Source organism: Coregonus lavaretus (assembly GCF_964263955.1).
Source record: "Coregonus lavaretus genome assembly, chromosome: 28".
Lineage (NCBI taxonomy): Eukaryota > Metazoa > Chordata > Actinopteri > Salmoniformes > Salmonidae > Coregonus > Coregonus lavaretus.
Window position 1 is genome coordinate 20169516 of NC_140015.1, and position 23392 is coordinate 20192907.

Genomic DNA, 23392 nt, shown 5'->3' on the forward strand with positions numbered 1-23392 from the left:
TAAATTGGGGTAGTCAAGCCTGATAAATGTGTCACAAATCATACATAACATTTTCTTTCTTGACCTATTTTATAATCTTTCCTATTTTCTATATTGGATGTGCCTTCTGTTCTCAGGACAGAATACTTGTTGATCTTGTATTGTAAAAGCAGCTTCTTGATATTAAACATAGGGAGCCTCTTCAGGATGACTGTAACATAACCTGTCATTTAGCTCCTCCTGCTGGCCCAATACATGTTAGTAAAGTGTACTCCAACATTCTTTCCCTCTGAAGCCTTGCTGTCGGAAAGACATTACATTAACATGATCAAGCATTTAAGAACACTAAATTCAAAAGTGGCTGAGTTTGAAATCACATTTAATGTTTGTTCAGGAGCTGATTCACATGAACCTCAACCCTTTGTGTTCAGTACAATTCTTTAATCTTTTCATTATCATCATCAGATAATGGTCTTTGCTCTCCACAGACACTCACACACTCATTCACACACACACACCAACCCTCTGCAGCCAGTCATACCAGCTGAGGGGTATAAACAGGCAATCTTAAAGGGGACTTAGATGTAACACCAGCGGCAACTCATCTTACACGGTAACAGTCACATACCTGCCAGAGGCTAACCCTATCACGATGTGAACACTCACTGGTGGAGAAAAATCTGAACGTGCAAAAGTGGTCCCCTTTAAAGACTGAAGTATTTAGAGTCCTCTGATCTTAGGACATGACAATCACTAATTTTCTCCTGTCTTCAGTCACTCCCTATCCTCACCATCCCATTCTCATGAGCACCAATGTTCAGCTTAGAGAAACTAGCTAACAAAGAAAATAAAAAATACTCATCTAGGTTTCACCTTCCTGGACTGCAAATACAGAAATGCACAGAGCAATAAAAAATACATGGCATAGAAGGTTGAAACTAAATCACGATAAAAGGAATCAATATCTTTTTTTTTGTAACTAGCTGTTAATATAACTGTTAATAGCTCTATTAGCATCAACAGTTTCATAAGTACATGTAGTTATATATACGTATCTATACTCCATAAAGGTATGGGGAATTGTTAGGGTCGAACAGTCATGTTTTCAACATAGTTTAATGCTGGACCAAACTTGAAAAGTAAATTTCACTACGGACTCTTCAGTTATTGCGTCACTCTGCAGGCAATATAAACAGTTATCTGAAGCAACGTGAAGACGCCCCAATTTAGAAGCTGTTCCACCAGAGGACATACGTAATACGTCTGGATTTAAGGGCACCACTACTTCACAGAGCTCTGATAGAGCAACGCGTCAGTGCCCTGGGTGCAATAATGCAGTAGTGTAACAGTTCCATGAAGCCAAGGCCGCTTATGTATGTCACTGCAACAGTCAGTCAACTCTGTGGTTCACATACTGGGAGACACTGGATCCAGATGTACACCGATACATGTCCCTCATCCAACGAGGAGCCTTGGTTGCTCCGTAGCTGTGCAGAGCTCCTCTCTATGAACAGGTCCCATGTAAACAGCTTACAGAGGCGAGACCAGGGAGTAAACACACTCTTTGGCACATCCTTAGGAGAATGGCGGATGCAGTCAAGTCCTGATCAGACTAAATATTAGACCAGGTCCCATGATTAGCTAGATTTGAGCTATGGAGAGGTCCTGTGTGTTAGCTACTGTTTACCTCTGTCTAGCATTTAAAAGTCCCTGACAGACATACATATGCACCTCTTGTGCAAAAAAACACACAAACAAACACACATAGCTTATGCACTTAGATAAAAGTGTCACTGACCTAATTTCAAACATTCCAATGTTCTAATTGAGCCTAAAAACAACCTAGTTCACCACATTAAAATGTATAATAAATAACAACCAAGGTTTTGGGTTTCATTGACAAGGCAAGAAAGAAATGGGAACATTTGTCCTCATTGAAATAGTGACCTTCAACATTTCTATGGACCCTTTCATCTAAAGAATAGATGAGTATCATCAAGAGCTTAAATGCCATTAGCTAAACAGTGTTGGGGACATCAAACTATGCAATAACATAATGACCAATCAAATTTAACATGGCACAGTCATCTCAAAGAAGAAGTGCATTAAAAGGGATAGTTCACCCAAATTACAAAATTACACATGGCTAATTATGTAACTTGGGGGATCTATCCCTTTAACTACATTCAGAAAACGTTCAGAGTTACTGTGTGACTGCACCTGTCAGCCTAACACTAAGGTGAATGGGACGTCCCTTCAAGGTGCTGCTTCCTCTACAGGGTACTTCCTTTTCTCGCAAAGGGGCCTTTTCCCCGTCATCACTGCCCTAATCAATGTGGCATTTAGTTAAGTGCGCTGTGACATTGTCTACGTTAAAATTGCCTTTTCAAAATAAAAGTGTAAATGGGCGTTTTAAGTCTGTACCATAGACTAAGCATTAATACAAAAACATTATTTAAACTCCTTTTAAAATGTTGGTGAGGGGACTAAAGCAGGAGCCATGAGTGGGCTCCTCTTAAGTGCTTCAAATATAAATGGGGGAGCCTCTCAGGTCTTTGTAAAGCACCATTTAGAGCAGGGAGAGAGGTCAAAGTTCAATAGGGTTTGAGTTAACCTCTCGGTTAACCACTGAGCGGCAGGAAGAGTAACTGACCACGTTACAAACTGAACATTCAGTTCAAACAAGTCAAAACAAAGACGAAACAGCAGACCCCAAAGCCCTGGACAGTTGCAATCACACACTCTGGTCAGGGGATCTTGGGTTCCCATGGCAATGGGGCTTTGTAACCGTCTGCAGAGCTTCCTAGGAGAGGCTGGGGGTTGAGAGAGCTTTTGGGGGGAAAGCTTCTCTTTAAAACACTTCAACAACAGGTTCCCAGTGTTGAGGCCAAAGGAACAAGTGGATGGAAAAAAGGCATGGCAAAGATGTGGCAGAACAAAAGGGTTAGAAGAATGTGTGGATTGTTATGGACCTGGGGGTTACAATGCCGGGGTGGGGATGGGGATCAGGATTGGGGTGAGGGTGGACTCTGCTGAGGCTGTTGCCATTAGAGTGGCAGTGACAATTGGAGCAGACTCAGCCATAGGGGGAGGAGAGGGGCTGCAAGGAGGGAGGACAATAGGAGCTGTGGTGTGGGTGGAGGGTGGGGTTGAGGTGGGGGCAGGTGTTGTGGTGAACCTGGAGGTAGTGGCTGGGACTGAGGTTGAGGTTGGGTGGTGGTCTTGGGCTGGGGGGTCCGTGGCAGAGGGAGCAGGCTTGTTGTAGTTGAGGTTGAGGATGTGCTGCTGGAGGTGGCGGATCCAGTCCTCCTGCACAGAGAGAGGACCCTGGAACTCCACCTCACAGAACCTGCCGGAGAGAGGCAGAGTGCACACTGTTCTCACACAGAGTCATCATACAACCACAGCAGCTAGACTGGAACGGTAAATGGATATTTTCTTAAATTTCGTTTTAATAAACCAACAGATTATAATTATCATGAACGTTTTTTATGGCCCCTGGGCCGACAGACTATATGCAGTCATTCACACAACTTCCAAATCTCAAATGCCTCCCTATTCCCAAAATAGAGCATTACTTCTGACCAGGGCTATAAAGGAGTGCACTATATTGGGAATATGGCACACTTTGAGATTAGCCGATGAGTTCCCCAAAGAAACTCACCGGCACTTGAGGGAGTAGATCTTTCCCACCACTTTGACCAGGGGGGTGGAAGGGGGTTTGGGCACCAGGGCAGGAATAGTGCCGGTGCGAGGGGGCTTGGGGGTGCCACTGTCCCTCTCTCCTCCCTCTGAGTGAGAGGGGTGTTTAAGAGGTCGCCGCTCAAAGCCTGGACATGAGGAGGAGAGAACACCAGGCTGAGCATGAGATGGACAGGTATGTGTGTATGGCGAATAGTTGTGTGTGTTTGTGTCACACTCACCTCTGGGCAGGCGCACGTTGAGCTCGCTGCGGGCCACCTGTGTGTGGGGAGGGAGGGTGTTGGAGAGTTGGGCGGGGCTGGGACTGTGACTGCTATGGCTGGGTCGGGAGGGGGGAGTGAGACCGGCATCACCCTCTGCTGCCCGTGGTGATGCCAGGGTGAGCTCCCGGCCTACCCGTCTGGCCTGGGCCAGCCCCAGAGCCACCCACTGGGAGGAGGAGGAATGCTTCTGGGAGGGCACGGGGGGGAGGAGGTCAGAGTCGGACGATGGGGAGAGAGACGAGCTGCTTTTCTGCAACATAAAGGAGAGGAGAGGGATGAGTGCTTCTCATTAAAACAGCTGTCTCAATGTACTCTAATACAAGGACATTACAGAGTAAACTTCTAGTCTTTATGTGTGTCAACTCATAACAGAGGGAGTGACGCAAATACACAATGCTAATTCAGGAGGGATGGAAAAGTCTATTTTCTAGAACAGCAAAAGATAATTCATCTGAAGATGAAGGATCTATGCCACCCGGCACTCTGGTTACTATAGCAACTATTAAGTAATACCTAAGCCTGTTGTGTCCCCCACAGGGGAAATATGCTTATATGAGACTCTTTGTGTTGGGGCTACATGATAGCAGATCTGACTGAGGCATTTAAATCACAAAATGGCTGGTGGTGGCTGAGGCCAATTCTATTTTTTACGTTTAAAAGCTCATCTAATGGCAGGTGTTGTTAGTTTGAGAGAGCTAAAGCCTTATGGTAAATAATACACTTGACCTTTAATGATATGGGTTGTCCTGGTAATGTTCTAAACAGCCCTCACAATGTGCCGACAGCCCTCATAGCTGTCCGAAACCCACAACTTAACACAACTTAAATGGACGGGGTCGGCACTAATAAAAAACGACTTTGTAATATTGCAGCTTGATTGTGCATTGTGTGCACAATGTCACACTGTTTACTCTAAATCAATATAAATAATTGCTGCCTTCACATGGACATTGGAAAATAGAACTTTCGAGATAAATCCCACTGCAAGTATTGTGAGTAACACAGTCCTTTTACTATCATTAGATAAACTACAAAATAAATAAATTCCTCCCTGACCTTCTTGGAGGTGGAGCGGGTGGAGCCCTGCATGTAGCTGCGGTGCATCTCCACCACCTTGTGGGGCCGGCTGCGCATCCAGGCACTCAGCGTCTCGATGGGCGAACCGTTCACACACCACTCTGTCACGCCAAACTGCCGCAGGTGGGCCCGCGCGTGGCTAGCCAGCGCCTTGCGGTTCTCAAAGTAGAACCCACACAGCTCACAGCTGGCATCTGGGGAGGGGGTCAGGGGGTGAGAGAAGGCAAAGGAGGGGTGTTGTCGGTCAGAGCTGGGCATAAGTTAGAGACATTTGATTAATGTTTCATAAAATAAAATGTATATAAGATAACATACAGTGGCTTGCGAAAGTATTCACCCCCCTTGGCATTTTTCCTATTTTGTTGCCTTACACAACATGCCTACCACTTTGACGATGCAAAATATTTTTTCTTGTGAAACAAACAAGAAATAAGACAATAAAAAAAACAGAAAACTTGAGCGTGCATAACTACCCCCCCCCCCACCTTTTGCAGCAATTACAGCTGCAAGTCTCTTGGGGTATGTCTCTATAAGCTTGGCACATCTAGCCACTGGGATTTTTGCCCATTCTTCAAGGCAAAACTGCTCCAGCTCCTTCAAGTTGGATGGGTTGCGCTGGTGTACAGCAATCTTTAAGTCATACCACATATTCTCAATTGGATTGAGGTCTGGGCTTGGACTAGGCCATTCCAAGACATTTAAATGTTTCCCCTTAAACCACTCGAGTGTTGCTTTAGCAGTATGCATAGGGTCATTGTCCTGCTGGAAGGTGAACCTCCGTCCCAGTCTCAAATCTCTGGAAGACTGAAACAGGTTTCCCTCAAGAATTTCCCTGTATTTAGCGCCATCCATCATTCCTTCAATTCTGACCAGTTTCCCAGTCCCTGCCGATGAAAAACATCTCCACAGCATGATGCTGCCACCACCATGCTTCACTGTGGGGATGGTGTTCTCGTGGTGATGAGTGGTGTTTGGTTTGCACCAGACATAGTGTTTTCCTTGATGGCCAAAAAGCTCAATTTTAGTCTAATCTGACCAGAGCACCTTCTTCCATATGTTTGGGGAGTCTCCCACATGCCTTTTGGCAAACACCAAACGTGTTTGCTTATTTTTTTCTTTAAGCAATGGCTTTTTTCTGGCCACTCTTCCGTAAAGCCCAGCTCTGTGGAGTGTACAGCTTAAAGTGGTCCTATGGACCAATCTCCGCTGTGGAGCTTTGCAGCTCCTTCAGGGTTATCGTTGGTCTCTTTGTTGCCTCTCTGATTAATGCCATCCTTGCCTGGTTCGTGAGTTTTGGTGGGTGGCCCTCTCTTGGCAGGTTTGTTGGTGTGCCATATTCTTTCAATTTTTTTATAATGGATTTAATGGTGCTCCGTGGGATGTTCAAAGTTTCTGATATTTTTTTATAACCCAACCCTGATCTGTACTTCTCCACTACTTTGTCCCTGACGTGTTTAGAGAGCTCCTTGGTCTTCATGGTGCCGCTTGCTTGGTGGTGCCCCTTGCTTAGTGGTGTTGCAGACTCTGGGGCCTTTCAGAACAGGTGTATATATACTGAGATCATGTGACACTTAGATTGCACACAGGTGGACTTTATTTTACTAATTATGTGACTTCTGAAGGTAATTGGTTGCACCAGATCTTATTTAGGGGCTTCATAGCAAAGGGGGTGAATACATATGCACGCACCACTTTTACGTTATTTATTTTCTAGAATTTTTTGAAAGAAGTTATTTTTTTCATTTCACTTCATCAATTTGGACTATTTTGTGTCTGTCCATTACATGAAATCCAAATAGAAATCCATTTAAATTACAGGTTGTAATGCAACAAAGTAGGGGAAAAAATGCCAAGGGGGATGAATACTTTTGCAAGGCACTGTATGTGTCATTCTCTACCAAATGCAATGAGTCTGTACTAAAAGACAGCCAGCAAGTTAAAGGATGACTGCAACTCTTCTGAGGATCTTTAGTAAGGTCATGGCTTACCCAGGTGCCCTCCCACATGCTTGTCTGGAGAGGACTTCCCTTTGACAGAGAGGTCATGTGGCTGGGGCGAGAAGGGCTGGGGGTGGGGTGGTGACCTCTCGACTGGACAGCCCTCCTCCGACAGGGGTCTCTTACCCAGCAGGGACACCGCAAAAAACGTCCCGGCGGGAGGGGTGGAGGAGAGGCCCACCGCCCCCAGGCCGTGCTTATGAAGCCGGGAGCCAGAATGCAGCAGGTTGAGGGGGGATTTGCGGGAGAACCTGGGCGACTGGTAACCCAGGCCCCCCACCAGGCCTTCCCAAGTGGGGCTGGACCCCTGGCTGGTCTCCTTCTTCTGCCCCGGGGCCGGGGACGAGGTGCCCCCTTTCTTGTGCATGAGTTCTCTCAGGGTGTCTATGGGGGAGCCGTTGACTGACCACTCTGTGATGCCCATCTGGCGCAGGTGGGAACGGGCGTGGCTGGAGAGACCTTTACGGTTCTCAAAGTACTCCCCACAGAACTCACAGCGGATGTCCCGAGTGGGCTCTACTTCCTGGGCTGTGACTGTGGGAGGAACAAAGGGAGGGGGGAGGAGACAGAGAGATGGAAAAAGAGATAGTAGAGAATAAAAACAAGGCATCACTTCTGTATGGGTATTATCTCAATAACTACAAGATGGTCTTTCAACTTGGACTCACCCAAGTTAAGAGGGAGCATATTGTCAGAGCTGCTCCAGCTGCAATTCAGTGGCTCAGAGGAGTATCCCGCTGCTCCCCCCACCGCTCCTGGCATGGTGACTTCCAGCTGCATAGGCTCAGGCTTCAGCTTGACTATCAGGCCAGGGGAGGCTGGTGGAGCTGAGCCCATCTTACGCACTGTGGACTGGTGGCTGGGTGGGTGGGCGAAGGCAAAAGGGAGGCGACTCAGGATGCTGGGCGAGGCAGAGGAGGACAAGGGGGAGCGAGGGGGTCCGGGGGATGGAGGGGGAGATTTTAGGGGCTTGAGGGGCAGGGCGCAGGGTAGACCTCGACGTGTGATCAGCTCTCGCAAAGTGTCTATGGGGGAGCCATTGACTGTCCACTCTGTGATGCCCATCTGGCGCAGGTGGGAACGCGCGTGACTGGAGAGGCCTTTACGGTTTTCAAAATATTCCCCACAGAACTCACAGCCGATCTCCTTCACTGGTTCACCTGATGGAGAGATGGAGGGTAGAGATGAAGATCAACTTAAAATAAGCACCTCAAGAAACTGTACATCAACAAGTCACTGATGCTGTATTGATTTGAATGGAGTATGAATATAGTTTCCATCATATGACAAACACTCACTGTGGGGGATGGGCGTGAGTTCCCCGCCACTCAAACGGAAGACCTGTAATTGGGAGGACTTGGGACGTTTGGAGGGCGGGCCAAACATTGAGGAAGCTGAGGCAGAGATAGCTTTGGACCTAGATCCGCCTCCCATCGTAGTGACCTTGTAGAGGAGGGGTGAGGAGGAGGTGGTGAGGAGGGAGCGTTTGGGGGAGGAGAGGCTGGCTGTGAGGCCGCTGAGCCCCTGGGGCCCCTCAGGCTGCAGGGCGCTGGCTCTGTGCTTGAAGTCATCCGTGTGGATGAGCTGGTTTAGGAGGTCTATGGGGGAACCCTTGGACTCAGAGTACTCCACCCCAAAGTGACGCAGGTGGGCTCGGGCATGGCTGGACAGGCCCTTCCGCGTCTCGAACCAGGCGCCACACAACTGGCACACTATGTCCTTGTTGGGGTCCACCTCCAATGCTGCACAGATGAGGAAATGGGGGTATGAGGAAATGTTTTACTTCAGACACCTTTACAACCTGTGCATGAATCAGTAGGATATGAATGACCAGAGAGAGGGCACTGACACACTTACTGAGGTTGAGTGGGGCATCAGTCTCCTGTGGGGCCCAGAAGGGTTTAGCAGAGAGGTTAGAGGTGGTGCTCTTCATCCCTCCAGGCTTATGGTCTAGACAGCGCAGGGGGGAGGACACAGGCAGCAGGGAGGAGATGGGGGCCTTCCTCACCACAGGAGAGGGGGAGCAGGCCCTGATGAGGGAGGATGGGGGAGGGGAGGCCACAGGAGAGGGGGTGGAGGAGGGTGGAACTTTCACAGCTTTGGCCAGGATGGAGAGAGGGATGGGTTTCTCGTCCGTGTCTGTGTCTTCATATCTCTCCTCTTTCCGTGGGGTTGGCAGGACGTGAGGAGGCTTCTTGGCGACTGGGAGCCAGGGGAGGGGAGGGGGGAGGTGCCCATCCAGACCGCGCTCCTTGGTGATCTGGTAGAGCAGGTCGATGGGCGCCCCGCTGCTCTCCGACATGCCAATGCCCAGCTGGCGCAGGTGGGAACGGGCGTGACTAGATAGGCCCCGCCTTGTCTCGAAGGGGGCACTGCACACCTCACACTTTAACAAGTTAGACACTACAATACAGAGGACAACAGTGAGAGGGGAAAGGATGCAGCTGACCAGCAGACAGCAATACATACAGAATATGGAAAAATGTCAGTTTACACATTTTATTACAGCACTACTGTATGTATTATTACATCATTTATAGCACTTCAATTAAAGGATGGTGACAAAAAGAGCAGGAGGCTGTGTAGCTGAGAATTCTCAACTCCATGATACAATGGAGTTGAGTGGCAATGAGTTTGCTGCAATCTGTAGTTTTTGATAAAAATAGAATTTTACGCGACCTACACCGTTGTTTGTTAATGAAGAACAGCCCCGTCATTGCACAGGCGTTTTTTTTTTTTGGCAGGGGATGCATAGAATGCAATTGTTATCAAAAACTATGGATTACAACTCCCTCTGACAGCTCTATAACAATCTGGACAAGCACAGGTACACAGTAAGCATTCAAACATTTTTATTTTTTAAAGTATCGAGTGGCAGTGCATGTTTGAAGTTGCTAACTTCATACTCCATTGGAAAACAGTGAATTAAGCGGCGCAATTTGACAGAGGTCACATTATAGCCCTATTCGGACGGGACTAGTATTACTAGAGACGATGGTTATGTAATTAATACCCCAGCATTTGTATTATTCCAGAGAACAATTCGCACGGTGTACGTTTTTACAAACTGCTAATTCTTCATTTGTTGTCATTCAATTGACTCTTATGACTGAAGCCTGGAGGGTTTTATTCTAAGTGTGAAGAAACTTGCCAATTCCAAAAAAGTTTAGCCCAGTGGGGAATCGAGGATGCCCTGCTTTGCAATCTATTGCCTACATCAACAGCCACGGTTTCATTAAATAGGCCTAGGCACAATACTTTTTTATTGCACATTTAATTAAACTGACGTATTTGGTGATGTTCAACTTCAATTCATTGGCACAAAACGTAGCCTATAAACAAAGGTATTCACTGTGAAAGTTGATCCATTTAAGCCATTCATTTAAAATATATGCGTAGCACTTTGTTTATGCATCAATTTAGCAAATCAGTTATTGTTTTCTTGCGCAGCACCTGTCAAACTCGTTATGCACAGGACTAGTATTATCAGAGGACCTTGGAGTTTGCCAAAAAACAGTAGATTATTCTGGCTGGAGTTGTTACTCTCCTGCCATGTAAAAATGACTGACATGGCAGATTCGGACGGGACTAAAATTACGTGGTGTTTTGTGCTCTTGCACATAATTACATTACCCGACCTCCCCTAGTAAAACTAATCCCCTCCGAATATAAATTATGTTTTAATCATATACTACGGAATTCAGCACCCAAATAAAGAACACCTTGACACAGGACAAACAAGGTATGCATTAAAGAATGGCAATTTTATAGTCTGTTATCGACTCGATGTAGGTACACTCCGACAAAACTCATTGCCACTCAACTCCATTGAGACGTGATGTACCTATCGTGGAGTTGAGAATTCTCAGCTAGGGGCTGTGGTAACCTAAGCCACATCTGTCTGCCATCTAACAAAGCCTCCAGATCCCAGGGGACCTTTATGTCTCATCTCATCTTGTCCCATTTTGTTCAGTCTCACCCTTGATGTCAGCTTCATCCCTCGGGGAGGGGCTCTCTGGATCCAGGGAAAACAGCCCCTTCCTCCCTGGGCTGGAGGTCAAGCTGTCCAGTGCTGGCATCTGCTCTTCCTCCTCCCCACCTGAAACACATTACACAACCAATTGAATGAGTCATTAATTAAATAGTCATTAACCTGGTAGGATGTGATTAAACATGTAGCCTAAGGTCACCAGGAAAATTACATAAGTATTAATTTTGGTAACTAGTAATGCAGGAAAATACACAACATGACAAAAAGTATGTTGACACCTGCTCGTCGAACATCTCATTCCAAAATCATGGTCATTAATATAGAGTTGGTCCCCCCTTTGCTGCTATAACAGCCTTCAATCTTCTGTGTAGGCTTTCCACTAGATGTTGGAAAATTCCTGCAGGGACTTGCTTCCATTCAGCCACAAGAGCATTAGTGAGGTCGGGCACTGATGTTGGGCGATTAGGCCTGGCTCGCAGTCGGTGTTCCAATTCATCCCAAAGGTCTTCGATGGGGTTGAGGTCAGGGCTCTGTGCAGGCCAGTCAAGTTCTTCCACACCGATCTCGACAAACCATTTCTGTATCGACCTTGCTTTGTGCACAGGGGTATTGTCATGCTGAAACAGGAAAGGGCCTTCCACAAACTGTTGCCACAAAGTTGGAAGCATGAAAAACAGCCCCAGACCATTATTCCTCCTCCACCAAACTTTACAGTTGGCACTATGCACTGGGGCAGGTAGCGTTCTCCTGGCATCCACCAAATCCAGATGGTGAAGCGTGACTCATCACTCCAGAGAATGCATTTCCACTGCTCCAGAGTTTTACACCACTCCACCCGACGCTTGGCATTGCGCATGGTGATCTTAGGCTTGTGTGCGGCTGCTCGGCCATGGAAACCCATTTCATGAAGCTCCCGACGAACAGTTCTTGTGCTGACGTTGCTTCCAGAGGCAGTTTGGAACTCGGTAGTGAGTGTTGCAACCGAGGACAGACGATTTTATGCGCTACGCGCTTCAGAATTTGGCGGCCCCATTCTGTGAGCTTGTGTGGCCTACCACTTAGCGGCTGAGCCGTTGTTGCTCCTAGACGTTTCCACTTCACAATAACAGCACTTACAGTTGACCAGGGAACCTCTAGCAGGAAAAAATGTGATGAACTGACTTGTTGGAAAGGTGGCATCCTATGACGGTGCCACGTTGAAAGTCACTGAGCTCTTCAGTACAACCATTCTACTGCCAATATTTGTATATGGAGATTGCATGGCTGTGTGCTCGATTTTACACACCTGTCAGCAACGGGTGTGGCTGTAATAGCTGAATCCACTAACTTGAAGGGTTGTCCACATACTTTTGTATATATAGTGTATGCATAGGCAAATTAAATCATTTTTAAATAATACAATGTATTCTGTTTCTGTATGAATAACAAAAAATACATAAAACCTTTACAATGGAGTAGCTAATAATAATATGCTATTGATTAAAATAACTGCAATTTGCAGCGCTCATCAATTATTGGGGCTTCAGACATAGTCTGGCTAATAGTGGGCCCCTGTGTAGCTCAGTTGGTAAAGCATGGCGCCAGGGTTGTGGGTTCGATTCCCACGGGGACCAGTATGAAAAAATTTATGCACTCACTAACTGTAAGTCGCTCTGGATAAGAGCGTCTGCTAAATGACTAAACATTTTTTTTAAATGTAATAAATCACCTCTTCAAGTGTGTAGACCTGTGATAATCGCAAAACACTGTTCGTTTTCCTGCTGTTGTACATTTCGTAACAGACACATGCCTTTCATTGCGATGGTGTATTTCTGGGACAAAACTACCATTTTCTGCGACAAAACGGTAAATCATAAGCGACGTGAGTAGACAATGCTTTTTGTCTGGTGGGTGGCTCTGCGCTTGTCAATTGATCTCGTCTCAGGGTGCGTGCAGAGAAAATGACACCTTCGATTCTTCTCGCTTTGTTTGCAGCATCAAAAATGTGATCACTGCAGCAAAATGATACCTTGATTTGATAAAACTATGAAAAGTAACAAAGTTACAAAATTCGGAATGCAGTTTTCATTATATAGCAGTAGTAGGCCTACAGTAACATCAAGTAACCTGACACTTAATAAAGTGACACTTCGATGTATTTTTAAGATCTAAATAAGTTTTGATATCATTACAGATTTGCAGTCCGTTATTCCTGTATTATAAGCATGAAGCAATGCATTAATAAAGAATGACACCAGAGCGACCACATTCAAGAAATCAAAGGAAAGTAAAATGGCGAGGATTTGAGAACTGTAGGTAATTTTAGAAATCCTGCAGTATTGGAAATAGTGAACGTCATCCGAGACGCACAAAATATATCACACAAAAATAAATATGACAGTACGCATCAAATGTTGCAAAACACATTCCTGCGCGCGTAGCTACAGTGATACAAGCAACTCGAACAATGACAAGAATGACACATTTGTAGCCAATGCATTGACTTTGTCTATCGCACCTTTAGCGCGCGACAGTGATTTTAAATGGTCTCATATCATTTGAGTTTTTGATGGCTAATGTGTCTAGAGACAAATGTGACGTACCGCAAACAATACAGGCTACGACGCGACGTGCAACAATGAAGCCGATTAATGTTTAAAGGGCACGGCGTTACGGTGCGTGGTACTCACCGGTCAGTAGCTGCGGTGCATCGGACTCTCCGCAGCTAAAGCCAGACAGTTTTTCCTCTATTGTTTGTGTCTGCAGGGAGGTGGAAGCAGCCATTTTGCCCCCATACACATGCACCGCTAAACTAAGGCGTGACCAATCGAGCAGAGGCTGGGACAAACGCACTGAGCACCACATCAACCAGGGGCATCAGAGTCTCTCCCTCTAATATGCTTGATTTACAGTAACACTTTGTCCCAAATACTGCAGTTCATCATAGACAAGAAATCTGCTGCATCACACAAGTCTCACAACCAGGGACTGATGTTACAACACCAACAGGCAAAGTGCCACATCAGGAGAGTATTTCCATAATACAAAATAGTTGCAAAACTATTGCACATAATCGTTTTCAACATTCAATATCCCTTGTGCATTGCATTGCCACTGTAGTTACCATTGGGTTATCACATTCAGCACTGAGACATTTCTTTGGGAGTCTTATTCACGCTGACCAACCATCATGTAATCTACCAACAACCTATCAAAGAGTCACACCACAGTGTGTTGTATTCATAAACCACAATGCCAGCTCAAAAAGGCATCCTACAGTATACACACCAGGTACACACACACACACACACACCTTCAGTCTCACCAACGCTGTGGTCTTTCTTCCAAGGCTGAGAAGGTGACGAAGGCAGTAGGTTGGAGACTGTAGCACCTGTTGCCTCTTCACTCCCATCCCCTCCCCCTGGTTCTTCCTCCTCCGTCTCCAGGTCTTCCTCCTCCTCCTCCTCGTCTGAGGCTGGGCTGCGTGGGGGGGCTGTGGGGAGGACCAGGTCTGGGCGGCTGGAGAAGAGCTCCCGAAGGATATGGATGGGCGAGACAGTCACCTCCCAGTTAGTAATCCCAAAGTCCCGCAGGTGCGCCCTGGCGTGGCTGGACAGGCCAGCCCGGGTGTCAAAGCCAGCATTGCAGAACTCACAGCGCATCACACTGAACGTATCCGGGTCAAAGTTGGCAACTGAAGAGAGAGAAGGGCACATAAAAGGTTAGCAGTTTACAGAGCTACGCGGAAGTTGTACATATCCTCTACCCTGACTGATACTTGTTGTTACTTTGTTACATTATAGTGATTTACAAATATACCGCATCATACACCAGACAAGGTTCTAACAATGTAATAACAAAGATTCAAGATACCTTTTTTCTTCTTCTTCTGGTAGAAGAACTTCTTCTCGATGGCATTGACCTCCTCAGGGGATATGAAGTGGCGTACGTTGTAGCTTACGCCCACTCGGTTGAGGTGGCCCCTCACGTGATTGGCCAGCCCGATGCCATTGTGGAAGCGATCAGGGCAGTAGGGGCATTTCCTCTCCACGCTCTTCAGGGTCCCCGTCTCCTCATCAATCTCCTTATAATCCTCATCTGATATGCCCTCCGCTAGGAAACGCCGGATCTTCTCCTCTTCCTCTTCTTCTTCTTCGTCATGATCATCGTTGACATCATCATCGTCATTTTCAGCAGCAAAAACCTTGTTACTCTTCTTTTCAAAAGCAACCTTTGGATCCCCGTCCTCTTCCTTTTCCTTCACGGGCTTCCCTTCTGAAGAGCATGAGGCTGTGAGGCTCTGTTGTTTTAGAGAGGAGTCATCTAGAACAGGAAGGACATGTATATAGTATGAGGCTGAGCTGAGACAGCCATTTAGTACACAGTATTATAATAGAGAAGTGTTCAATCCCAGTCCTGGAGAGCCAATGTGTCGCTGGGTTTTTGCTGTGCCTGTAACTGGCTCAATCAATCTGCAACAGCAGATAAGATAACTTTATATCACATCAATGAACTACGTGCTGTAGTGGCACATCAAGAATAGGCATCATATACAGAGACTCTTCAGCACAGGGATGGAATAACACTACAGAGGCCATTCACACAGACGCAACATGAAGAACACAGTGATAAGATGCAATGGGGTGAAATTAGAAACAGACATCTATTCCCCTAGCAACTGAGCCTTTATAATGATTAGGGGAGAGCGCAAGGAAGATAAGGCTGACTATATTGTATTTGGTGAGGGGAGCCATTCATCACTGTATGCTACTTTACAACAGCCTGTCACTCACCCATCGCCTTGTCTCCCTCCCAACGGCCAAGGTAAGAGAGGAGAGTTTGTGGGTCAAAGCGGATGGGCTCATTGAGGACAAGGGGCAGCGTGTGTCTTAGCTGGGCCTGCTAGCCCTCAGTCAGCCCCAGGCACTCTGCTGCCCCACGCAGGCTGGCTGAGAAAATGCGTTTCAGCTGATTGGCCGGGGCAGGCACCTCCACAGGGCATGGAGGGGAAGCAACGGGCGACCCAGGTTCAGTTATGGGCCAGGCAGGGACTGCTGGGCATTCTCAGTTATGGCCAAACCCAGTGACTGATCTGCAGGCTTGTGATGGTATTTGATAGCATCACAAGCCACATCCAAGACAAAGGAGATGATTGTGGACTACAGGAAAAAAAAGAGGACTGAGCACGCCCCCATTCTCATCGACGGGGCTGTAGTGGAACAGGTTGAGAGCTTCAAGTTCCTTGGTGTCCACATCACCAACTAACTATCATGGTCCAAACACACCAAGACAGTTGTGAAGAGGGCACGACAAAGCCTATTCCCCCTCAGGAGACTGAAAAGATTTGGCATGGGTCCTCAGATCCTCAAAAAGTTATACAGCTGCACCATCGAGAGCATCCTGACTGGTTGCATCACCGCCTGGTATGGCAACTGCTCGGCCTCCGACCGCAAGGCACTACAGAGGGTAGTGCGTACGGCCCAGTACATCACTGGGGCCAAGCTTTCTGCCATCCAGGACCTATATACAGGCGATGTCAGAGGAAGGCCCTCAAAATTGTCAAAGACTCCAGCCACCCCAGTCATAGATTGTTCTCTCTGCTACCGCACGGCAAGCGGTACCGGAGCGCCAAGTCTAGGTCCAAAAAGCTTCTCAACAGCTTCTACCCCCAAGCCATAAGACTCCTGAACAGCTAATCATGGCTACCCAGACTATTTGCACCCCCACCCCATCTTTTTACGCTGCTGCTACTCTGTTAATTATTTATGCATAGTCACTTTAACTCTACCCACATGTATATATTACCTCAACTACCTCAACTAGCCGGTGCCCCCGCACATTGACTCTGCACCAGTACCCCCCTGTATATAGCCTCCCTACTGTTATTTTATTTTACTTCTGCTCTTTTTTTCTCAACACTTTTTTGTTGTTGTTGTTTTATTTAACTTTTTTATTAAGAAATAAATGCATTGTTGGTTAAGGGCTGTAAGTAAGCATTTCACAGTAATGTCTACACCTGTTGTATTCGGCACATGTGGCAAATACAATTTGATTTTATTTTATTTGATCCATGCAGCACAAGTTATGCATTCTACGTGAAAATAATTTCAATATCGAAGGACAAATATCAACTGTAAATGTCCAAGGTGAAAAAAAAATAAAAAAATATTGAATTGGAATTTGGAGTAGCCTCAGGAGTCCAAAATATTCTGGACAGTAGAATATTTTTGCTTATGGATATGCATTTAGTGTGGTCATTCTCTAGTGCAGTGTTTCCCAACTCCAGTCCTCGAGTACCCCAACCAGTACACATTTTTATTGTAACCCTGGACAACCACACCTGATTCAACTTGTCAACTAATCATCAGGCCCTTAATGAGTTGAATAAGGTGTTTTTTGTCCAGAGCTACAACAAAAATGTGTGTTTTTGGGAGTAGTCAAGGACTGGAGTTGGGAACCACTGCTCTAGTGCATCAGACCATTAACGATGAAAGGTTTGTCTCAGAATTAGCATGAGAGCAGTGCAATAGGTGAGACTCTTAAGAAAGTCTAAGGTACTGGCTTCTTTCAACTGTTTTCGAGATGGCTCGAGGGAGATACGTTCTGCATCTTAGTCTCACCTCGGAGGGATCGAGCCCTGGTGAGCGGTTTGGACCCCACAAGTGATTTAGTCTCTTTTTGGTTAATCTCAGTTGCCATGTCAGGGCTCTGGCCCTGGCTTTGTGCATCGTCGGTCTCAGGTGGCCCGCTGTCCAGTCTGGGATTTGGCCGGAGGAGTTCTGTCCCTGCCTTCCCTCTCCTATTTGCTCTCTTGTTCCCGATGGTCTTAAAGGCTATCTCTCTACGCTGGGGAGCTGTAGCAGTGTTTGATGGTTGGGGCTGTGTGTCACTGTCCTCCATGGCAGAGATCCAACTAGAGGAAGAAGACTTACTGGACTTTGACTGGCTTTGGCCCTCTGGTGGAGAGACATGCTTAGAAAGCTTATCAGAACATGGTGGAGAGGAGGCATCAATTCTGGACCCTGGACGGTTCATCTCTTCAGGCCCTTCCCCATAGATGGAGGTCTGCATGGGGTGAGCCACGTGTTGGTGCTCCTTCAGAGCAGTTTGACTGGAGGCCTGGAAGGCACACTGATCACAAGTGAGAGAGGTGGAGGCCAGGCCAGAGGCAGATCCAGGTGACTGGGGCGGCTTCACAGGAGAGAGCTTTGGTTGAAAGCGTGGAGAGGCTCGCTGCAGACCAGTAGGTTTCCTGTTGTGGGTCTTGGCATGGTTGGCCAATGCCTGTGAGGTGCGTGTACTGAAGTCACACTTGAGGCAGAGATAGCGACGATTGGCTGGGCCTTTGACCTTTGCTTTGACTGGGGTTTTGGCTCGAGCTTTGACTGGGGCCCGGACTAGAACTGGGACTGGATCTGGGACTGGCTCTGTGAATGGGACTGGAGCTGGGACTGGCTCTGTGAATGGGACTGGAGCTGGGACTGGCTCTGTGAATGGGACTGGAGCTGGGACTGGCTCTGTGAATGGGACTGGAGCTGGGACTGGCTCTGTGAATGGGACTGGAGCTGGGACTGGCTCTGTGAATGGGACTGGAGCTGGGACTGGCTCTGTGAATGGGACTGGAGCTTGAGTTGTGACTGGAGCTACAAATGGTTCTAGGACTGGGCTGGCAGGTTTGGTCACCTTGCTCGGCTTACCCTGCATAGTCTCCCCTTTCCCACTGTCGCTCAGCTTCCCAATCTCCTCCAGGATCTTCTGACGAGACTCCTGGTGTCGTCTGTGGTGGTCCGCCAGCACCAGCCTGTTTGACAGGTTCCATCCACACTCCACACACCGAAATCGCCTGCCCTTCACTCCGCGCTCCCTCCTGCCAGCCCCCGGCCTGCTCTGACTGTGCTCTTGCATATGATCCTGCAGGTAGACCTGCTTCTTGAAGTAAATGCTACATTCCACACAGGTGAAAATCTCTTCACCAAGCTCTCCCTCTCCTCCTCCTTCTTCTTCACCACCTTTTTCCTCTTCCACTTTCTCCAGATCCTCTGTTGCCTTTTCCAAGTCCTCCTTAAAGTCATAGATCCCTCCACTCACTTTCACTGGCCCCACGCTATTTGCTCTTGGGGAAGCACCCCGTGCCTTACTCCCAGCTTCTGTTGATGTACGTTCCCAGGTGCCCTGACCAGAGAAGGGCCTGAGCAGGGCCCTCTTCTTCTTCCGACGCTGGATGAAGGTGCAGTGTGCCCAGGGTGCTGGTGGGGGGCTCTCTGGGTCTGAGTCCCCAGGAAAGGTGTACACATCCCGCTCAGGCTCCTTGTCCTTCCCTGTCAGGTCCTCTTCCTCTCCTTCCTCCTCAATTTGGTGCCCCTCCTTTGATGTCACTTTGGACTGAAACAGTCTAGCTTTCTCCGATACATTCCAGACTCTGTCATATACCACTGTGGATGGTCAAGAGACAAAAGCATATTAGAAAAATAGTTATTTTGAAAAGAAACTACATTTTATCTCATGTTTTCCCTTGCTCCGCATCATGCTTACATTCCTTTGAACTGGGCTGGGCCTTCTTTGGCTCCTCCCTGTGTGTGCTAGGCTTGTCTTGATCCCGCTCCTCCACAGGGCTGGGTAGGTTTGACTCAGTGGGTAAGAGCTGCAGTTGGTCAGGTGCTTGGTCGTCCTCACTGTCAGGTCTGGACAAAATGATATAGAAAGAGACAGTTGTATGAGTGGGTCAGAAAGAACAATGAGTCCCTATCTGTCTATCTGAACATGTGTCTGCCTATCCTGTTAGTGTGTGTCACTTTATTTGACCACTCTGCTTTAATGTCTGTCTGCCTTGTGGTGTTGTGTCCTATCACACATAAATATCTTCCTGCTGGCTGCCCTTCTATTCCTCCATCTCACCTGAGTCCAGAGGAGGGGGATCCTGGGCTGTGGGCGGCCAGACCGTGAGGGTTAGAAAAGTGCTGTAGCTCCTCCTCTGACAGACAGCGCAACCCACAAAACAGACAACAACAGGAACATCACTTCACATGTCGGCCACCCACAGGTAAATTCACAGCCAAAGATATACAGTAGTCATTCCCAGTAAGAGACACAGTTCTGACTACAAGCAGACCGAGGAACATTAAAACATTCTGGAAGTGACAACAAATATAGCTGAGGTTGACAGCAACAAGTTTAACTGAGAGCATCACATTTAGGACGGCCCATAACTGCACTACTGACATAGACGGGACACACTTAAAAATTCAATAGTATTATTAATATTGTGCTCATACAAAGCTCAGTAATAAACCAGTCGTAGCTACCGTCTAGTGTCTCTTTCTCCGAGTCAGAGTCCCAGGTCAGGGAGGAGGGAAAGGCTGAGGGCCTGATGCTCCTCTGTGCACTCCTCCCTGGTTCCACCTGGGATAGGGGGCCTCCGGTCCTCTCAAAGTCCCCATTGCCACCACTGGACCATGGGCTCCCACTGAAGGTGAGTTCGTCTGAAACCTGTTGATGACATTGACACAATCTCACAGCTAGAGACAGCATTCTGAATGCAACTGACATTGATTCTGAAGTCTGTGATTTTCACTTATGTAAAAGCCTATGTTTCAGCAAATGCAGCATGTGGTGGTCGACCATGATAAGATTCTCCTTACCTGTAAGGTGTGATTTAGGAAGGTGTGGGTTGGGGTGTCCTGTGCTGAGAATGAGGGTGGGGGCCCATAGCTGCTCACAGAGGTGAAGGAATCCCTGGGGGAAAGAGAGTCCCCCTCCAGCTCCATGGTCCCAGAGCACAGTATGGCGTCCCACTACTGACCACTCAGTCTACATTATGTGTGGTGTTCTCTCCCACTGTTTTCATATACACAGACACACACACACACACACACATGGGGTACACTTCTGTAATACTGTCATTACATAGAGATAAGCAGCTCTCCAGAAAAGGTGTTCTGATGCACACAAGACAAGCAATTTCAAGTCATTGGAAAAGCATGTCACTAATTTGGGGGTCTGGGTTGGCCACTTGATTTTCTGCTTCAAATGCTGCATTGTCAGTTATTCACAATATCACACCGACACCTTGACGAATATGACAAATCGTAAATGCAAGAGTTGGTAACAAGCTTAGCGCAGTGGCGTCACAGGTTCAGCCCACTGCAATTCTTGGACTGACCCATTTTCACAATGTCTGGTGATATTGTGAGAATATATAATAGATTTCCTAAATGGCCACGTACAAAAGTAGACTTTTATTCAGGCCCTGTCTCGCTTGTTAGCTAAAAATAAACTCAAATGCAAGCAGCTAACACATCAAGGTGGAAAAAAATGCAATCTACCTGCAAGGACATTGTGGATGGATGTAGCAAGCATTATATGAATATGTGCAAAAATGTTTATAATGTTATAACGCCCGTTATTAAGTACTCACGGAAAACGGCCTGGCTTGTAGTCCGAGGAAAGGAGTTGTTTACGCACCGTTCTCCATGCTTTATATGGAACAAAGCTACGAATATCCTCAGTCCATTAATGCATATAGAGCGTGTTGCTATATTTTTATCACATCAGTGCTACATTTTTTTCCATGAGCCCGCTTGCAGAGACCACACAGTCGACTCCATGTTATTTGCCTGAAGGCACGCCACCGCTACGTGTGTGACGTCGATTGAGAACCGCGGTCAGGCTATCCCACTCAAATCCATGTTCCAATTGACGTGCGCCACTACACTGAAGATACGGTATTATGCTGATAGCTTGACCACGGATAGCTTGATCGCAGTAATGGACAGTGGAAAAGAGTTTGGAGAAAACGTTCAAGATCAACCTCTGCGGTCAAATTGATTGCATTGCACTGGAAAAGTGTGGTGGTAAAATGTGTGTGTGTAGTTGGCTGAATATAATGATTAATTACGAATAGTTTAGATTATAATACCAATGTCTCAAATAAAGTCCAGAACTAAAATTATATTGAGGATTTTACGCACTAGTATGTTTTTGCATTTATGATTAAAAATGATGAACAGAACAGAACAATATCACAAATAGTATACTAAAATGTGTAAAGCCTTGTTTGTCTTTTAAAAAGCGGTACAGTAGGTGACACTAGTGAGCTGCCTGTGACCAACAATCAGATTATGTATTTAGCCTATGTCTACAGTGGGGGAAAAAAGTATTTAGTCAGCCACCAATTGTGCAAGTCCTCCCACTTAAAAAGATGAGAGAGGCCTGTAATTTTCATCATAGGTACACGTCAACTATGACAGACAAATTGAGAAAAAAATCCAGAAAATCACATTGTAGGATTTTTAATGAATTTATTTGCAAATTATGGTGGAAAATAAGTATTTGGTCACCTACAAACAAGCAAGATTTCTGGCTCTCACAGACCTGTAACTTCTTCTTTAAGAGGCTCCTCTGTCCTCCACTCGTTACCTGTATTAATGGCACCTGTTTGAACTTGTTATCAGTATAAAAGACACCTGTCCACAACCTCAAACAGTCACACTCCAAACTCGACTATGGCCAAGACCAAAGAGCTGTCAAAGGACACCAGAAACAAAATTGTAGACCTGCACCAGGCTGGGAAGACTGAATCTGCAATAGGTAAGCTAAGCAGCTTGGTTTGAAGAAATCAACTGTGGGAGCAATTATTAGGAAATGGAAGACATACAAGACCACTGATAATCTCCCTCGATCTGGGGCTCCACGCAAGATCTCACCCCGTGGGGTCAAAATGATCACAAGAACGGTGAGCAAAAATCCCAGAACCACACGGGGGGACCTAGTGAATGACCTGCAGAGAGCTGGGACCAAAGTAACAAAGCCTACCATCAGTAACACACTACGCCGCCAGGGACTCAAATCCTGCAGTGCAAGACGTGTACCCCTGCTTAAGCCATTACATGTCCAGGCCCGTCTGAAGTTTGCTAGAGTGCATTTGGATGATCCAGAAGAGGATTGGGAGAATGTCATATGGTCAGATGAAACCAAAATAGAACTTTTTGGTAAAAACTCAACTCGTCGTGTTTGGAGGACAAAGAATGCTGAGTTGCATCCAAAGAACACCATACCTACTGTGAAGCATGGGGGTGGAAACATCATGCTTTGGGGCTGTTTTTCTGCAAAGGGACCAGGACGACTGATCCGTGTAAAGGAAAGAATGAATGGGGCCATGTATCGTGAGATTTTGAGTGAAACCCTCCTTCCATCAGCAAGGGCATTGAAGATGAAACGTGGCTGGGTCTTTCAGCATGACAATGATCCCAAACACACCGCCCGGGCAACGAAGGAGTGGCTTCGTAAGAAGCATTTCAAGGTCCTGGAGTGGCCTAGCCAGTCTCCAGATCTCAACCCCATAGAAAATCTTTGGAGGGAGTTGAAAGTCCGTGTTGCCCAGCGACAGCCCCAAAACATCACTGCTC

The 23392-nt window shown here is 46.8% G+C and overlaps 1 protein-coding gene across 1 annotated transcript; it reads right to left on the reverse strand.

Moving 5' to 3' along the window:
• Window positions 1-348: 348 nt before the first annotated feature.
• Window positions 349-21603, reverse strand: LOC311104001 (uncharacterized protein). Its single transcript, XM_084145644.1, has 17 exons — window positions 21403-21603; window positions 20627-20822; window positions 20291-20474; window positions 19884-19959; window positions 19521-19669; window positions 17609-19420; window positions 14862-15311; window positions 14302-14682; window positions 10998-11117; window positions 8876-9421; window positions 8317-8760; window positions 7687-8178; window positions 7010-7552; window positions 5001-5215; window positions 3903-4194; window positions 3644-3809; window positions 349-3328 (listed from the first exon to the last, which is right to left on the reverse strand). The coding sequence occupies exons 2-17, from the start codon at window positions 20750-20752 to the stop codon at window positions 2959-2961; spliced, it is 6366 nt and encodes a 2121-aa protein (XP_084001770.1). The 5' UTR covers window positions 20753-20822; window positions 21403-21603; the 3' UTR covers window positions 349-2958.
• Window positions 21604-23392: the final 1789 nt, after the last annotated feature.

Coding starts and splice junctions, on each gene's coding strand:
- LOC311104001 (XM_084145644.1), bottom strand. CDS start 20,752: ATGGAGCTGGAGGGGGACTCTCTTTCCCCCAGGGATTCCTTCACCTCT. Junction 9,422..10,997: donor GGATGAAGCTGACATCAAGG/GTGAGACTGAAC, acceptor TCTGTATTGTAG/TGTCTAACTTGTTAAAGTGT. Junction 8,179..8,316: donor ACTCACGCCCATCCCCCACA/GTGAGTGTTTGT, acceptor TCTCTCCATCAG/GTGAACCAGTGAAGGAGATC.